Consider the following 19,984-nt stretch of genomic DNA (forward strand, 5'->3'; position numbering starts at 1 on the left):
TCACAAACTTCTACAGATGCACAATCGAGAGCATCCTGGCGGGCTGTATCACCGCCTGGTATGGCAACTGCACCGCCCGTAAGGCTCTCCAGAGGGTAGTGAGGTCTGCACAACGCATCACCGGGGGCAAACTACCTGCCCTCCAGGACACCTACACCACCTGATGCTACAGGAAGGCCATAAAGATCATCAAGGACATCAACCACCCGAGCCACTGCCTGTTCACCCCGCTGTCATCCAGAAGGCGAGGTCAGTACAGGTGCATCAAAGCTGGGACCGAGAGACTGAAAAACAGCTTCTATCTCAAGGCCATCAGACTGTTAAACAGCCACCACTAACATTGAGTGGCTACTGCCAACACACTGTCAATGACACTGACTCAACTCCAGCCACTTTAATAATGGGAATTGATGGGAAATGATGTAAATATATCACTAGCCACTTTAAACAATGCTACCTTATATAATGTTACTTACCCTACATTATTCATCTCATATGCATACGTAGATACTGTACTCTATATCATCGACTGCATCCTTATGTAATACATGTATCACTAGCCACTTTAACTATGCCACTTGGTTTACATACTCATCTCATATGTATATACTGTACTCGATATCATCTACTGTATCTTGCCTATGCTGCTCTGTACCATCACTCATTCATATATCCTTATGTACATATTCTTTATCCCCTTACACTGTGTATAAGACAGTAGTTTTTTGGAATTGTTAGTTAGATTACTTGTTCGTTATTACTGCATTGTCGGAACTAGAAGCACAAGCATTTCGCTACACTCGCATTAACATCTGCTAACCATGTGTATGTGACAAATAAAATTTGATTTGATTTTAAACAATGTTTTAGTTCATTTCTAGCTAGTTAGCTAGAGCTTGCTATCAGTTCAAATAATGACCATATATAGCTAACAATGTCTTCACTTTAGCTCATTTGTCTTCATTATTACAGGAAGATAAACTCACAACAAGATCGTTATTTAGTTAATGGTAAGCCATGACAAAAGCAGGGCATTCTACATGTCATGCCCTGACCATAGAGAGCTTTTTATATCTCTATTTTGGTTTGGTCAGGGTGTGATTTGGGTGGGCATTCTATGTTCATTTTTCTATGTTTTGTATTTCTTTGTTTTGGCCCGGGTATGGTTCTCAATCAGGGACAGCTGTCTATTGTTGTCTCTGATTGGGAACCATACTTAGGCAGCCCTTTTCCCACCTGTCTTGGTGGGTAGTTAACTTTGTTTGTGGCACATAGCCCTTAAGCTTCACGGTTGTTTTGTATTGTTTATTGTTTTTGTCAGCATCATCCTAAATAAATGGAATATGTGCGCTCACAACGCTGCGCTTTGGTCCACTTCCTTTGACGGCCGTGACACTACTAGAGAATTTTAGAACTTGGACACTGTCTCAATGGCCTAGCTTTGGGTGTGTTCGAAAATTTGCTCTGGCTACATACTCCGCAGAATAACTGATATATTTGCGAACGCTCAACACCTGTTGAATATGGCTGGTGTCAGTAAAAGTTGGCAAAAAAAGTGTAATTAAATTGTTGCCAGCAGCACAGTTAGTCACCAAAGCTCTGGATAACATGAAAACAGCCTAACCAGCTCTGCTAGTGCGAGTAAAATGGTCAGAGTGAGGTGTTCTCTCAGTTGTATCTGGAAGTTGCCTAATCATTGGCCAGAGCATCCTGTGTCACTCTGAACACTCCGAGAGCAAAATGCTCTGAATTTACAAATGGACAATCTGACAATGCTCTGAATTTACGAATGCCCAGAGCACACTCTGAGCGCACTCTGGCACTGCAGTTTGAATTTATGAACACACCCGTTATATCCTAATTTGACTTTGGTGCAGGTCATGTTCTTCACATTACTGTCTCTGGTAAACACATAATATATCAAATTAAATCTAAGTTTATTTGTCACATACACAGGATACAGAAGATGTAGTGAAATAGTTACTTGCATAATGGAGTATTTTGTTTAGACATGTAAGTAGCTAGCTAAACAATGAACCATAATCCCAACTCATAAAGTGGCTCTGAGATACGAATAATATTACTACACAGATCATACACGTAACGTTAGTTAGCAAGGCTGTCAGATAATGATAGCTAGCTAACGGTGCGCTTTAACTTGAAAGGAAAATGACTTTCTTAAATCTATCTGAAAATGTAGCTAGCTAGACTATCTTACCTGTATACATGGTTGGACACTTCTCCCTCTCTTTCACGGATTCCATGTGTGACCTATACAACAGCCTTCTGTGTGTTCTCTTTTCGACTCCCTCTGTATATTTGCAATCAAATGGCAGAATTATATCCATCTCCTTAACTATCATACTGTAATTCCACTGATTTCAAAACTCGGTCCTCCAGAAAGTGAAGAGCAATTTTTGCAGTTCTACTACGTGATATCTTTCAAAAAAGTGGCGTTAAAAAGGATTACCTACACATACTGTTCAGCTCATATTATAGACAGACATGTGCCACATGGCAGACCAATCCAAAGTCATCTCTCAGAATGTCCAGCCCATCCATTATCTCAGCCAATCATGGCTAGCCGGAAGGTTCCAGTCTTTTTCCATGGCTAAACCAACTAGACTCGTAAATTAACAATTTTATTCGTATTTACAGATGGCATACAAGTTTGTTATTAAGACACATGAAAGTTCACATGTTCCAGAAGGAATTTCCGCCCCAAAACTAAATTTGATTAAATACATGCAAAATGCCTCTCCTGTTAGGTAGTGACGCCTAGTACGCCTAGTTTCACGAAACAAGTCACATATGATCCTGCTTGCTCTGGACTCCAGAGAAGTGACAATGTGATATGATATCCCTAATTGATATTGACTGCTAACATGAATGACTTTCAGCTCAAAATGCAGGTGAAAAACACAGTTTATTTCTGATTCTTGCGTTGTGAAAATCTGTCACCGTTTATGGCTGTAATGATAGCCTACATTTGCGCAGTGAATGTGCACACGTGCACGTGCGTGCGCGGGGTCACAAGCTTTGAACCACTCTTTTTTGGTGGTCACGGGTCAAAAAGTTTGAAAACCACTGAACAAATTGCTGATTTGCTGAAATGCTACAGGATCGGGTGCAGCGCAAAAGTGAAATTGTAGGGAGAGAGGACTGCCATAAATGTATGCATCTGCAGATCCCCAAAATTTTGGTGATCAAGAATATGAACTGTTTACTTATGAAGCTTGATATTTGGATTTGTTTTTTTCAAATGAATTATTATATAATCAAAATGTGAAAAGGGCTGTCTTGTAGCCTCAATAAATAGAAAAATATTTGTTGTTGAACAACATATATCTCGACCCGTTCTACTTGGGACTCGACTTGAGACTTGGACCTTGTGACTTGAGACTTGCTCTCTCCCCCCTCTCTTCCCTCCACAGGAGACGGAGTTGCATGGGCGAGTGTTAGAGGAGCAGCTCCTGGGAGCTGAGCAGCGATTGGAAGAAAGTCAGGAAGAGCAGGAGAACTTCAGGAAGAGCCTAAGGACCCTACTGGAGATGCTGGATGGGAAGATATTTGAGCTGACAGAGCTCAGGGACAGCTTGGCCAAGCTCATAGAGGGCAGCTAGTTAATCACACACCACCTACCACTGGCCAACACACTGAATTACACATAGACACACTGACCCCTACTGGCAGAGTCAGAGAACTACACACACAGATACACCACATGATTGACATGGCTCCTATAGAGCTCACTGGCTCACAGCGCCCCTTAATGTTAGACATACAGAACAGCACTCTCACCTTCTGCCAGACCCATAGAACAATAATATACACTGCTGCCAGACCCACACAACAACATAACCCAGTGCTGATGACATAGAACAGCACCCCTTATTGGCTCCTAGGTGTATTGTAACTGCACCCTCTCCTTCCAAAATAACCTCCTGCAGCTGCTGCCACACTGCCCTCAGCTGTTGAACACACAGAACAGGTGCCCCATGCGGACTCTCTGAACATATGTCTGAGCAACGACATCCTTTGCAGACTGACAGAACAGCAACCCTTTCTGGTAGACTCACAGGAATACGGCTTTACAGTTAATTCATATACAGTATTCAGTATCTGGCCCATGCAGAAATAAAACCCACAAATCTAATGTTGCCAGCACCATATTACAACACGCTGAGCTATTGAAAATCACAGAACTACAGGAGAGCCCTAAATCAACCACTGAAACCCACAGAGCAGAAGCAGGAGTCATGTCCAACACACAAACACACACCTTGGCCTAGGATTTACAAAGGCTGCTGTAAATTGGAGTACTGTTTACATTGATGTTCAAGTCTTCATGAGTATGACTGAACCTTCGCAATACAAAAATAGTATAGTATACTATGACAAGAGAATCTTCCAGAAGCATTGGTCATGCTTTATTTAGAACTCCAGGTTGCCTAGCGCTTAAGAGCATCCCTGAGCCGGCAAGGTGGAAATATCTGCTGTTCTGTCCTTGAGCAAGGCAGTTAAGCCCCAACAACAACTGCTCCCTGGGCGCAGATGAAGCCAATTAAGGCAGCCCCAGCACCTCTCTGTTTCAGAGGTTGGGAAACTGACTCTTGACTGGGAAATGTCTTTATGGTTTATTCCTCACTTCTTATTCCACCAGCCCAACTGGTTGATTTCTCACTTCTTATTCCACCAGCCCAACCCCAGAGACCTGGGGAATGTTCCCTCTAAACTGCACACACTTCCTCCAGGACTGCAGTGCAGAAGAAATGCCATGCTGTGCTCAGAGATGCAAGAGATTGAAATTCACTGAGTTCGCCCTATATAGATCAACGTCTTTCCTGTGATTCAATCAACATTATATCACACCCTTTTCAATGCAACAAAACAAATCAAACTCTGCCAGATTGAGTCTGTGATTGTGTTGTAGGCAAGGCCAGTGCACAACGGAGTAGAATTATATTGTCTGGGGTAGCCCACAAGCATCTTTCAATCACCAAGTGAATGCGCTTTTCAGATGATTTCAGATCAGAGTGCAGAGCCGTGCAAGTGCACATTTGTTGATATTCTTTGATAGTTAGTTATTAGACCAGTTACAGATAAGTATAGGTCAGCAATGGGGAGTTACTGCTTCCTACAAGAGCACAAACCTTGTAGGCTACATTTCAAGCACTTGTTGAAAGGCAAGTCAGATAAGAAGCTTTTGTCTTAATTAAAGGGGCAATGTATTTTGAGTCAGGCTTGAATATGCAAATAGGCCAATAGACAGAGGGGTAGCCTATATTGTCTAATTCTCTGTATGGTAATAGTAATTCATTTTATTTTGTGAAATGGTTTCTTCCATCATACCACACAATGTAATCACCTTTTTGGCCCATGGTGTTACAGACCAAGTAAAAAATAATTGATTAATATCAATGTAAAAACATTTTTAAAAGCCTCATGAAGTGTAGGCCTGCATTGAACAACACATATAGGCTACTGTAGCGCATAGAAAACAAAAGCTATTTCCATGTGAAAATGTTATGGGATTTTCTCCTTTGGTTGTGTTGGTAGGCCTACCATTAAGTTCAAATAGCCATAATAGCCTATTGGCTACTTACTAAAACTGTAAGGGTACAGCCTCAGTGTTCACTGTAAATGCGCGCTGGAAATTGCACAGAATTCTCACAATGTTCAATTTTCAGCTCACAAGACCTAAAATTTGCTCAGTGCCCCCCAAAATTTGAGGAAACATTGGACCTGGGGTTTGGTGAAACGTTTCAGAACGTTTCAAGCAGTTCAGAGTTAACCCTGTTCATTTGAAAGATGTTTAAATGTTTTAAAATCTTACACATTCTGAATCCACCCTTACTTCCTCCTGAACAGAGAACTGACCTTATCTTCCTGCAAAGCTTGGGGCAATGTGTGTGTTACTGAATAGGTTCTGAACTCTACACTGCTTGAGTGTGTTGGAGTGTGTGTATGTGTCTAGAGAGACACATGCACAAAGAGGCCTGTATACACACTGAGCAAAACCAGACATTCTCTGGATGACAGACACTTTAATCTAACAATCAGTTATTCAACTCAGTGGTCTGACTCGGACACCAAGACTGCACCTCAAATGACACTCTATTCCTCATATAGTGCTTTACTTATTAAAAGATGCATAGAAAGACATAGGTAGTTAGAAAGATAGATAGTTGTATAGTTTATTTATGTAACTCTTCAATAAAAAAAGCATAGTATGACATTTATGCATCGGCATTTTAAAATTAAAGATTATAATATGGCTCAAAGCATAAATGCCATATGTGCAAGGAAATAAGAAAAACTGTACCATTCATGTGTCTCTACTGCACTTTAAGGGGAATAAGGGGAAGAGATGCACCCTAAAACTCTTTGGTCTCAGAAACACTGGGTACACCCACATGAAAAAATACTATGGTTTACTATAGAATACTACCATACTTACAATAGAATTATGTAGTAAACTGTTGTATACTGTAGAATACTATACTACACACTGTAGTATCCCTTGATCATATGTAGGACTTTACATACTATAGAACCGAGGAGGCTGGTGGGAGGGCTATAGGAGGACGAGCTCATTTTAATGGCTGCAATGGAGTAAATGGAACAGAGTCAAACATGTGGTTTCCGTATGTTTGCTGTTTGAAACCATTTTATTTATTCAATTCCAGCCATTGCAATGAGCCGATCCTCTTATAGCTCCTCCCACCAGCCTCCTCTGCCATAGAATGTTGTAGTATACTATAGAATACTATAGTATTATCTGCAAAAAAACACTGTAGTATATACTATATAGATCAGGGGTGGGCAAATCCTGTCCTCGAGGGCCTGATTGGTGTCACACTTTTTCTCCATCCCTAGCAAACACAGCTGACTAATCAAATTGTATTCTAAACTGAAGATCATGATTAGGTGATTATTGGAGTCAGGTGTGTTAGCTGGGGCAAAACTGTGACACCAATCAGGCCCTCGAGGACTGGAATTGCCCACCCCTGATATAGATACTACTAATTAAATACTGTAGTATATAATTAGCAAATATCTGCCTATTCCCCAACCCCATATCCCAATTTGTGCTACCCATAAATGAGAAACCTACATGTCAAGTATGCGTTCACTACAGGGTATAGAAAACAGCAGGAGTGGTGAACTTTCTGTGCAGACCTGCCTGCCTGCCTGCCAGCCAGGCTATGGAAAATGTTATCTTTTAGTATTTCTCCAGTAGGTTTTCTCAAGGAGAAAGCCTTCACTTCAATGTCAAAGATAATAAAACAAAAATGCTATAATAAATACTACAGTAATGTCTGCAGAAACACTGCAATAGATACTACAGTATACTACAATTTGCAAAAAACACTACAGTGAATACTATAGTATTGTTATACCATAGTACACTATAGTATTTTTTCATGTGGGCAGTTCTTCACCATGGACCTGGACTGCGATGAATACAAAATAACTCTCCTTAGTTTATATATATTTTTATATTCAGTATATATTATGTATATTAAATAAGACATACTGTATAATATAACTTTATACTTGGGCTCGGGTGTAAACAGAAAGTTGGTTAAATCTGCAAAATAATTTTCTGTTGCTTTGCTGTATGTTTTTGGATTACAGAAATCAATATCTTAATTTTGAGATGAATGATGTAAATGAAATGCTTTGCTGAGATAATGCAGAGGATATAAGAATTTGTTTTCCTATTTTGTAACTTATGGTACTTAATTTAAGTATGAGTGTATTTAAAGCTGTGAGAAAGCTGGCAATATTTTGGATTATTTAAAAAATGTTGAACAAAATTGAGGATGCTATTTAATTAGATGTACCTCCGGTTTTGGATAATGATGCTAGGGTGTACTGCTGGTGTGATGACGCAATTGTGATAAAATATGTGGTTGTGGTGGAGATGAATTTGCCAAATTGTATGGAGAATTCAGAGCTTTGACACTATTTCAAAAGTTTTGTAATCACCATTTTGTAATAATAATACTACAGGAAGGGATCACTGTTTAAGTAAAGTTCTTAAAATAGTTTCTAGACTGACCAGCTTTGCAATGTGACACATTGGTTGAAATGACATCAGGCTGACATATTCTGGTTGTTGTATACAAGGCAGAATATTTTTTTTTTTTTTTTACGTCTTTCAGAAAATGTTCAGCCTTTTTCCAGACTTATTCAATTGGTCGTGAAAAAGACATCTTGAGACATTTGGATATCTGACATAAAAAAACAGAATTCAACCACAACCATTACATCATTATGACATTGTATGCTCACTAGGTCATGTTCAGAAATATGTTGGGTTTAGATTTCAGGGGTTCCATGCACTGTCTGTTTCATTTACAGAACCATGGACATGAGAATGGACTACTGGGAAATTGTTGGGTTTTATTTTTCAAAACAGCTGATGGACTAAACTGTGTAGCTTCTTTTATAAACACATAATAGCTCTCATTGGTCTGGCTATAACTGCCATGGAGTCAATTTGTATTTCTCTGGTGGAGGTAGTGATACTGTTTGCAGAAGCATACCTTCATTATACGTTGACAAAATTGCACAGAATGTCAGGAAATTCAACACATAAGTAAAATACACAAAACACCATGAATGGAATTTTAAAATACTTACATTAATTAACTAGGCTAAAATAATAAAACATGTCACAATTTATATTTTTCACAGAAAGAGAGGCAACTTCAGTCCCCGGTATACAAGGTTTTATTAAGCTTTGAATACATATGAAAAACAGAGAAAAGGCAAAAAAGTTATTTTTTGAAAAACTATTGCTATATAAATGTGAAACCATTAAATGTTCAAATAAAGACAATTTGACCGTTTAGGTCAATCACATGAATGCATTTCTTGTTGAGATTTGTTTATCATTCATTCTCTAACTGCAATATGTTGCACTTCTGAAGTGACTGACCCATCAAAATCCAGGACCCGTGTGAGAGTCCAGGTGGAGTAGGATGAAGTTGCTCCAAGACACTGATCTACGGTCAGTTTTGTGTTCCCCTCTAATTGTGCATATTCGGATTTGGAAAGAGTAAGCTGATCCCAGATTTGAACCAATAGTCAACTTTACCCAGAGCTGCGAGTCAAAGGTATACAGTACAGTGTCATGACTTTACTTTCATTAATCTGATGACTTTTTTATTTCATCCACTAACTATGTTTTGTTACCCGACTAAATTAATCATGTAACTCATTGGGATTTGGGTACCACAGAAGGTTGTTTAAAGAGTTGCCATCTCCCGAATTAAACTATAAAAGGTACAGTATATATCTATTTCATCGATAAACAGTCATCTTATTAATCATTACTTATCATATCATCATTCTGAACACTCATAACCTCATGCATCTGTAAAAAACCCAGCCTTACTCATGATTCAGCACTACACCTATTGGTTTAATTATTTATTTACTAGCTAACTAAAATAAGAAAACAGGATAACATATACACTTAATACCTGAGACAAAGGTCCCTAGCGGACTGACACAATATGGCATTTTACCCAACCACATGGAGAGAGGGAGAGAGAAAAATACACTTATCTTCGATACATTTCAGAATTATTCTCACATTAATCATATCGTTGGCACACCAACCACCACCTGTTTGGAATAAGAAATCATGAATGTATTTACGTGTGGGTGTCCTTCTCCATCGTGTAGTCCTGAGCAGAACTATAGATTTCACTCTGTTCCATTCGCTCTTGAAGTTGCTGTTACGCACGCCTCTATGAAGAGGGAACGCAACACCCTGCTACAACTAAACTCTCTGTGAAGCGAAAAAGGTATGGACTGTAGGTGCAAGTAAGAATGACAACAGGCAGAATGTGGTACCGTTTACAAGGACTTTATTCCTTTACACGGTAATATGGGGAAAAGGGGCTGGACGGAACCAAAGCAAAGAAAGTAAATCTCAAAGCCCCCCTCTCCTATCTTACCTGCCTACCCACTACTTACCTAATTTAGCACCACCTGGTGCCCTAACCAAAATACAAGGGGTGGTCCGCCCAGGTCTTACCTAGTGTGTCTAGACAGCGAATATGCTACGGGTATATGTATGCCCGCGGGCCTCTTGCCTAAGCACTCCCTAGGTGCCTTCCCCTTCCCCCCTGGGAACAAATGAAACAGAATATTAAACAATTTTAAACAAACTAAGAAACAAAAGGATGTCAAATAAGCTCTATCTGAGCAACAAACTCATAGAACATACCACTTTCCAACAAAATCAACCTCTATCACAATCAATCTCAGCAATCCCTACCTCCAGCAAAATCTCTACCTCCAAAAAGATCTCTAACAAATCTCTAACAAATCTCTAACAAATCTACCTCCAGCAAAATCCTCTACAAAAAGAAAAAAATCTCCTGAACAGAACACTGGCTTTTATATAGCTTCTGAAGAAATGGGTAATTGGAGACAGCTGCGTCTTGACGAGGGGGCGGGGTCAGCTCTCCAATTAGCCCTGGAGTCGACCAATCAGCTGCTTGAGGGATTTCAGGAAGCCATTTCCTGAAATAAACACATGCAAATACACAAACTACAACACATAATCTGGGGAACGTAACAGTTGCTTATTTGAAGATAAGCCAGCCGTGCCAATGGTTCCAGTGGGGTGATGAGAGTAGTGTGCTACAGTGATTTGACAAGGGTAGTAGGATGTTTTGAAGAGTTTGAGATATTTTACCCAGGACAGCTAATCATCTGTACTAGTGATTGTCTTAGAGGGGAGTTTGTCTTCCTCTCGTGTTGATAGTCAGGATTCAGACCACAATAGACATGAGCTGCAGCTTGCCATCTCTCATGTTGAGTTTCAAAGTTCCAAACATTTAGCTCCCGCCTCATGTTTCCTGGTCTATTGTTCATTTTGTTACCAAGGCTTGCACTCTGGGCGAAGGGGACGGCTCCGTCCGTCTGACACGCTCTCCGACCTCACTTGGGGCATGACTACTTAGTAATGCACAGTATATAGGAGATAGATTCTCTTATACCTCCTAAAATCACATTCCTATCTTAATCAAAAATACTTTAAGCATTTTTTATATTATATGCACAACGTATTGGATGGAAACTTGACAGATAAAGGGAATATACTTTCCAAGTTACAGTATTTCATGACATCACAAAATGAATGCTGACAATTTATATAAACCAAATAGAAACTGGTGATTGTACATGACTTCACAATTGAATTTGAATTAACTGAATGATGAAGATAAAGAAGAAAGATGTAATAAAGTTGTTAAATAAAGAGCCTAGTTGGTTTAGCCAAAGAAAAAGTCAGGAACCTTCCCGCTAACCATGATTGGCTGAGATAATGAGTGGGCTGGACATGCCGAGAGATGAGTTTGTTCTGCGTTGTAGCATCTTGTGTCTATAAAATTAGCTGCTCGTAATATGTTGCTTCTGCTCTCTATAACATTGCTGCCCTGAATTTATCAGGCGCTATCGACAAAGGTCAGTGGGAAAAAGTTGTGATGGACTACTTTCTGGAGGACGATCGTGCCATGCTGACACTTTTTTTTCTTTACTTTTACACCTTTTTCTCCCCAATTTCATGGTAGCCAATTGGTAGTTACAGTCTTGTCTCATCGCTGCAACTCCCGAACGGACTCAGGAGAGGCAAAGGTCAAGAGCCATGCGTTCTCTGAAACACGACCCAACCAAGCCACACTGCCTCTTGACACAACGCCCACTTAACCCTGAAGCCAGCCTCACCAATGTGTCGGAGGAAACACCGTACACCTGGCGACCGTGTGCATGCGCCATTAAAAAAAATGAATGTTTACGTTCCAATTTCTCTCCTGTGAACTGGTGACGCGCGACATATGCCTAGTTTCCTGAAACGAGTCACATTTGATCTTGGCGAATCATGCAACTGCGAGGCGTCGCACCGTTCATCAGACATATGATGTGCTTGGAGGGAGGTTTGAAGGGAGGTGAGTGATTAGACATTTTCTATTGGAAGGCCACGTTTTACCCACCAAACCTGAGCATGGGGCAGAAGTGTCTGGGAAAGATATTAGTCCTTAATTGAATATGGTAGTTCAGTTTGGATCAATAACCAGCACATAATTGTTGACAGTGGCTGAGTTGTGTTCCATCTCTGTTGTGTTCCACAAACAGCATAAAACAGCCTCCAGCAGGAGAACTGAGGTGTGTTCAGTCTCCCAGTGATGTTTAATGTTCCAGTCAATATTAGCATCAGTTTTTTATTTCCGCTCACACGCTTGTCATGAAGCTCTGCTTTGTAACAAGTTGCAGTTGAGTAGCATGTCCATCTCTGTGTGTTTATTGTTCAGTATCAGTTCAAGAACTTCTGATTCCCCAACCCAGTGTCATTGTTTCAGCTGTACAGTAAGTCATACAGTGACAACTGTGCTGTTTATTTGGATCCCCATTAGCTTATGCAGAAGCATCAGCTACTCTTCCTGGGATCCACATAAAAAACACAAAACATGACAAGTAACAAAACACGGAGACACTGATAGACGAGGAAAGTCACACAAATTTTAAATTCTTGTGTGTACATGTGGGTAGGGGTAAAATTGACTAGGAAATCAGGATATATAATAGATAGAGTAGCAGCAGCGTATGTGAAGTGTGAAAGTGTGTTAGTGTGTGTGTGGCATCCATATGTATTGTGTGTGTGTGTGTGTGTGTGTGTGTCAGTGTAGTATGTGTGAGAGTGTGGGTAGAGTTTACTGAGTGTACATAGAGTGAGTGCAAGGGAGTCAGTGCAAAACAATTAAGATAAATAAAAAAGTGGGTCAATGTAAATTGTCCAGGTAGCCATTTGATTAACTGTTCATCAGTCTTATGGCTTGAGAGTAGAAGCTGTTCAGGTGCCTTTTGGTCCCAGACTTGGTGCTCCAGTACCGCTTGCCGTGCAAGAGCAGAGAGAACAGTCTATGCCTTGGGTGGCTGGAGTCTGACCATTTGTTGGGCCTTCCTCTGACACCAAGCAGTGATGCAGCCAATCAAGATGCTCTCAGTTGTACAGCTGTAAAACTTTTGGATCTGAGGGCCATGCCAAATCTTTTCAGCCTCCCGAGGGCGAATAGGTGTCACAACTTCCTCTGAAGTCGGTCCCTCTCAGGCTCCTTGTTCGGGCCTTCTAGCCATCGCCGATCCACTTTTCATTTTCCATTAGTTTTGTCTTTGTTTTAAACTCCTGATTTCAATTCCCCAATTACATGTTCATTATTTATTTTTCCCATGGTTTTTGTGCGTTATTGTTTTATGTATGTTCGGTCCATTTATTGGAATATTTGCGTAAAGTTACTTGTGTTACTCATCCCTGCTGTCCTGCGCCTGACTCATCTGCACCAGCTACACACAGACCATTTCAATAGGCATTGCCGTGCCCTCTTCACGACTGTGTTGGTGTGTTTGAACTATGATAGGTCCTTAGTGATGTGGACACCGAGGATCCTGAAGCTCTCTACTTGCTCCACTACAGCCCATCGATGTGAATGGGGACGTGTTTGGCCCTCCGTTTCCTGTAGTTCACGATAAGCTCCTTTGTCTTGCCCATATTGAGGGAGAGGTTGTTGTGCTGGCACCACACAGCCAGGGCTCTGACCTCCTCCCTATAGGCTGTCTCATCGTCATCGATTGGGGCTACTACCACCCTTGTGTCATCGGAAAACTTAAAACTTCTGAAAACTACTGCAGGGGCAGTATTGAGTAGCTTGGATGAAAGGTTCCCAGAGGTGCCCAGAGTAAACAGCCTGCTCCTCAGTCTCAGTTGCTAATTAATATATGCATATTATTATTAGTATTGGATAGAAAACACTCTGAAGTTTAAAACTGTTTGACTGATGTCTGTGAGTATAACAGAACTCATATGGCAGGCAAAAACCTGAGAAGAAATCCAAACAGGAAGTGAGAAATCTGAGGTTGGTCGATTTTCAACCCAGGCCCTATTGAATTCACAGTGGGATATGAATGAAGTTGCACTTCCTAGGACTTCCACTAGATGTCACCCGTCTTTAGAAACTTGAATGAGGCTTCTACTGTGTTGTGGGCCTGAATAAGAGCTGAATGAGTCAGGTTACTGGCAGAGAGCCATTTCCTGGTCACGCGCATTCCACATGATATCGACCTGCGTTCCATTGCTCCTCTAGACACAAAGGAATTCTCCAGTTGGAACTTTATTGAATATTTATGATAAATACATCCTAATGATTGGTTCTATACTTAGTGTGTATGCAAATTAATTACTTAAAAATCATACAATGTGATTTTCTGGATTTTTGTTTTAGATTCCGTCTCTCACAGTTGAAGTGTACCTATGATAAACATTACAGACCTCAACATGCTTTGTAACTAGGAAAACCTGCAAAATCGGCAGTGTATCAAATACTTGTTCTCCCCACTGTATGTGGTGGTGGAGTAGGGGCCTGAGGGCGCACACAGTGTGTTGTCAGTTATGAATATATTGTAGTGTTTGTATAACTGCCGGAGTAGGGGATAAAGGGGATCCATATGAATACAAATACAAAGTACAGCTTTACTACTCTTAAACCTTTGGATGCCATCTAAAATAGTACCCTTCATTTTGTTACTGGTGACAATATTGATACTCATCACTGCATCCTGTATCAAAAGGTTGGCTGGACTTCGATAAAGACCCTTAGATCTCTACATTCCTCCCGTTTTGTTTACAAGTCTGTCCTATCTAACTATGCTGTTGAAGTACAGACACCTAAGTTGCCTAACAGGAATGGTTAACTCTTGAGTTTCTTAAGGTCTCCACCAAGCTAGGTAAATCTGCTTTTCATTTTATTGCACTGTATTGCTGGAACAAAATTCTAAATAGATTTCATTCTGATATTCTGGTGCTGTTCTGGCATTTTTTAAAGTATTGATCGGGGACTTATTTGTGGAGGAATGTAACTGTTTTTCTGGGTGATTTGTGATGCGTTATTTGTGCTCACTTTGGGCATGGGGGCATTATCATGCTTAAATAGGAAAGGTCCTTCCCCAACTGTTGCCACAAAGTTGGAAGCACAGATTTGTCTACAATGTGATTGTATTCTGTAGCATTAAGATTTACCTTCATTTGATCTAAGGGGCCTTGCCTGAACTATGAAAAACAGCCCCAGTCCATTATTCCTCCTTCACCAAACTTTGCAGTTAGCACGATGCATTGGGGCAGGTTGCATTCTCCTGGCATCCTCCAAACCCAGATTCAAAATAAAATCAAATTTATTTATATAGCCCTTCGTACATCAGCTGATATCTCAAAGTGCTGTACAGAAACCCAGCCTAAAACCCCAAACAGCAAGCAATGCAGGTGGCTAGGAAAAACTCCATAGAAAGGCCAAAACCTAGGAAGAAACCTAGAGAGGAACCAGGCTATGTGGGGTGGCCAGTCCTCTTCTGGCTGTGCCGGGTGGAGATTATAACAGAACATGGCCAAGATGTTCAAATGTTCATAAATGACCAGCATGGTCAAATAATAATAAGGCAGAACAGTTGAAACTGGAGCAGCAGCACGGCCAGGTGGACTGGGGACAGCAAGGAGTCATGTCAGGTAGTCCTGAGGCATGGTCCTAGGGCTCAGGTCCTCCGAGAGAGAGAAAGAAAGAGAGAATTAGAGAGAGCATACTTAAATTCACACAGGACACCAGATAGGACAGGAGAAGTACTCCAGATATAACAAACTGACCATAGCCCCCTGACACATAAACTACTGCAGCATAAATACTGGAGGCTGAGACAGGAGGGTTCAGGAGACACTGTGGCCCCATCTGATGACACCCCCGGACAGGGCCAAACAGGAAGGATATAACCCCACCCACTTTGCCAAAGCACAGCCCCCACACCACTAGAGGGATATCTTCAACCACCAACTTACCATCCTGAGACAAGGCCGAGTACAGCCCACAAAGATCTCTGCCACGGCACAACCCAAGGGGGGGCGCCAACCCAGACAGGAAGATCACATCAGTGACTCATCCCACTCAAGTGAGGCACCCCTCCTAGGGGCGGTATGAAAGAGCCCTAGTAAGCCAGTGACTCAGCCCCTGTAATAGGGTTAGAGGCTCCAGAGCCGTTGCTCCAGAGCCTTTCCGTTCACTTTCACACTCCTGGACCAGACTACACTCAATCATATGACCCACTGAAGAGATGAGTCTTCAGTAAAGACTTAAAGGTTGAGACCGAGTTTGCGTCTCTCACATGGGTAGGCAGACCATTCCATAAAAATGGAGCTCTATAGGAGAAAGCCCTGCCTCCAGCTGTTTGCTTAGAAATTCTAGGGACAATTAGGAGGCCTGTGTCTTGTGACCATAGCGTACGTGTAGGTATGTACGGCAGGACCAAATCAGAGCGATAGGTAGGAGCAAGTCCATGTAATGCTTTGTAGGTTAGCAGTAAAACCTTGAAATCAGCCCTTGCCTTGACAGGAAGCCAGTGTAGGGAGGCTAGCACTGGAGTAATATGATCAAATTTTGGGGTTCTAGTCAGGATTCTAGCAGCCGTATTTAGCACTAACTGAAGTGCTGAACTGAAGATTCATCCGTCAGAGAGCCAGATGGTAAAGCGTGATTCATCACCGCAGAGAACGCATTTCCATTGCTCCAATTACATCACTCCAGCAGACGCTTGGCATTGCACATGGTGATCGTAGGCTTGTGTGCGGCTGCTCGGCCATGGAAACCCATTTCATAAAGCTCCTGACGAACAGTTAATGTGCTGACGTTGCTTCCAAATGCAGTTTGGAACTGGGTGGTGAGTGTTGCAATAACAGCAGTTAAAGTTGACCGGGGCAGCTCTAGCAGGGCAGAAATTTGATTTACTTACTTGTTAGAAAGGTGGCATCCTATGACGGTGTCACATTGAAAGTCACTGAGCTCCTCAGTAAGGCCATTATACTACCAATGTTTATCTATGGAGATTGCGTGGCTGTGTGCTCTGTGTGGCTGTGTGCTCTGTCAGCAAGTGCATTCGGAAAGTATTCAGACCACTTTACTTTTTCCACATTTTGTTAAGTTACAGCCTTAATCTAAATGTATTAAAGAGAACATTTTCCCTCCTCAATGTACACACAACACCCCATAATGACAAAGTGAAAGCATAAATACCTTTATTTACATAAGTATTCAGAACCTTTGCTAAGAGACTCAAAATTGAGCTCAGGTGCATCATGTTTCCATTGATCATCCTTGATGTTTCTACAACTTGATTGGATTCCACCTGTGGTACATTAAATTGATTGGACATGATTTGGAAGGTCAGAATACACGTTGAGAGAAAAGTTCATAAAAAGGACTTATGTTACATTTTCCATGCAGTTAACTCGGGTCGGAATTCCCCCTTACAGATCTGGAACACGTCTACATGTATGCTGCCTCATCATAAAAAACTTCTGTGCCCTTCATCATATTTGGTGAATAATTTTATTTGAATGTTGAAGTATAAGTAATGAGAAAGTTATCAAAACAGAAACAAGCAAAATAGTTCAATATCATCGATGTACTGGTTTAGTAAAGTGAGTAAACTGAACATCTTTGGTGAAAGAGGTAATGGCAATTCTAGAGTGCGTGTGTGTGTGTGTCTGTCAGTCTGTGTGCGTGGGGGGCTTGCAACCACACCTCTGCCTACTCAGAGAGAGAGATAAAAAGGAGGAATGCAGAGCGCCTCACAGCCTACTATGCTATTGCCTACTTATATGTGTGAAGGAGGAACAACTTCCAGCATTTTTACATAATGTCAGTCAGTCGTAACCAGTGTTCCTATAGAGAGGCCCCGGTGGAGGCTGTCCTTGTAAGTGAACTGCCCTATGAGTGGGAGAGTTGTTTACATAATTATGGATGGTAAATTAGGCCAACTTAAAGGTTGGGCGCCATTTTGCTGCCACTGAGTATTTCACTAATGCATATTCTCTACTCTAACTGACTGTCTCGCTCACAGTAGTGTGATTTCCAGGAAGATTTGGAGCCCAAGCATAATCTAATTTTTTACTCCAAATCTCCCACCAGCCCAGCCATATGCTGCAATCTGACAGATGGTCAGATACATATCCTCATCACTCTCAAAGGACACACACACACACACACACACACATACAGAGAGATCACAAATAAAAGATTATTACTCTAATCTCTCTCTTTCTCTGTGTGTGGCGTATGTGTATTGTAGAGTATTCAACCCTATATGGTGTCCACTTCTACTATGTATAATAATGCCATATTTACAGTATGATGATCAAATAAAACATAATTACATACAGTACACCATCAACATGGGTGATGAGAATTTTCAATCCCAATGATAATAACTAACAATCAATTAAGCGTTGACCAATTCCCGAGGTTTGTAAGACCCTGGGTTTAATAATAATTAGGCAAAGACTCAGCTTATGCAAAAGGTATGATCCTTTATTCACGAGAACGTTCTAAAAATCATATAATGCGCACAGCCTTTTATATAACTCCTACAAGCTCCTACAAGTCTACAAGCGCATCTGTTCCTCCCTGGGTGGAGGAACTTTATCTCCTGTCCTTGGTCTCACAGTACCAAAACATTTTTATTTATTTATTTTTTATTTTACCTTTATTTAACCAGGTAGGCAAGTTGAGAACAAGTTCTCATTTACAATTGTGACCTGGCCAAGATAAAGCAAAGCAGTTCGACAGATACAACGACACAGAGTTACACATGGAGTAAAACAAACATACAGTCAATAATACAGTATAAACAAGTCTATATACAATGTGAGCAAATGAGGTGAGAAGGGAGGTAAAGGCAAAAAAGGTAATGGTGGCAAAGTAAATACAATATAGCAAGTAAAACACTGGAATGGTAGTTTTGCAATGGAAGAATGTGCAAAGTAGAAATAAAAATAATGGGGTGCAAAGGAGCAAAATAAATAAATAAATTAAAATTAAATACAGTTGGGAAAGAGGTAGTTGTTTGGGCTAAATTATAGGTGGGCTATGTACAGGTGCAGTAATCTGTGAGCTGCTCTGACAGTTGGTGCTTAAAGCTAGTGAGGGAGATAAGTGTTTCCAGTTTCAGAGATTTTTGTCGTTCGTTCCAGTCATTGGCAGCAGAGAACTGGAAGGAGAGGCGGCCAAAGAAAGAATTGGTTTTGGGGGTGACTAGAGAGAGATATACCTGCTGGAGCGTGTGCTACAGGTGGGAGATGCTGTGGTGACCAGCGAGCTGAGATAAGGGGGGACTTTACCTAGCAGGGTCTTGTAGATGACTTGGAGCCAGTGGGTTTGGCGACGAGTATGAAGCGAGGGCCAGCCAACGAGAGCGTACAGGTTGCAATGGTGGGTAGTATATGGGGCTTTGGTGACAAAACGGATTGCACTGTGATAGACTGCATACAATTTGTTGAGTAGGGTATTGGAGGCTATTTTGTAAATGACATCGCCAAAGTCGAGGATTGGTAGGATGGTCAGTTTTACAAGGGCATGTTGTCAGTTCCTCTTCATCACACACAAACACAATGTTCCCACTGTCTCACAATATTCTAGTATTATGTCTTAAAAACATTTTCTACACTTCTGTAACTATTAGGGTGAAATACTTTAGTCATTACTCTTAAATGTCATTCAGATTTTCTTATTACTTTAAACATATAAATTCCCTTATCAGTGATGTCATGCAAAACTGCGCTACGCCGCTGGCTACACAATTTTTCTATTTACCTTTATAGTCAGGGGGAAAAACATTCTCTTTTACAAGTGTGCCCTGTTTACATTATTAAAAATCTCAGCGCACAAAACACAACAAAAACATCCAAGCACTCCAACGCAGGCAAATACAACAACAAGCATATTCCTCCTTAAGCAAATCCTACATCAATGCTTTACATTAATTTAAAGGCACAAGGCGTTTAAGGTTGAGCTCATTTTGCAGTATATTCCATTTCTGTGGAGCATGAAAATTAAAGGCAGTTTATCCTAGTTCTGAAAGTACTTTTGGT

The 19,984-nt window shown here is 41.0% G+C and overlaps 1 protein-coding gene and 1 non-coding gene across 3 annotated transcripts in view; both read left to right on the top strand.

The window, feature by feature from the left end:
• homer1b (homer scaffold protein 1b) overlaps positions 1 to 6,885 on the top strand; it is a 112,517-nt gene extending 105,632 nt beyond the window's left edge. For both annotated transcript variants that reach the window (XM_024418424.2, XM_024418423.2), the window contains one exon: positions 3,435 to 6,885. In XM_024418424.2, the coding sequence (XP_024274192.1) occupies positions 3,435 to 3,623 (189 nt within the window). In that variant the 3' untranslated portion in view covers positions 3,624 to 6,885. The remainder of the gene's footprint in view (positions 1 to 3,434) is intronic.
• A 328-nt stretch (positions 6,886 to 7,213) lies between these two features.
• On the top strand, positions 7,214 to 7,266 carry LOC112249792. Its single transcript, XR_002953449.1, has one exon. It is a non-coding gene; the product is annotated as a U7 small nuclear RNA (small nuclear RNA).
• The last annotated feature ends 12,718 nt before the right edge of the window (positions 7,267 to 19,984 follow it).

This window comes from Oncorhynchus tshawytscha, linkage group LG04 (assembly GCF_018296145.1).
Source record: "Oncorhynchus tshawytscha isolate Ot180627B linkage group LG04, Otsh_v2.0, whole genome shotgun sequence".
NCBI classification, from domain to species: Eukaryota; Metazoa; Chordata; class Actinopteri; order Salmoniformes; family Salmonidae; genus Oncorhynchus; species Oncorhynchus tshawytscha.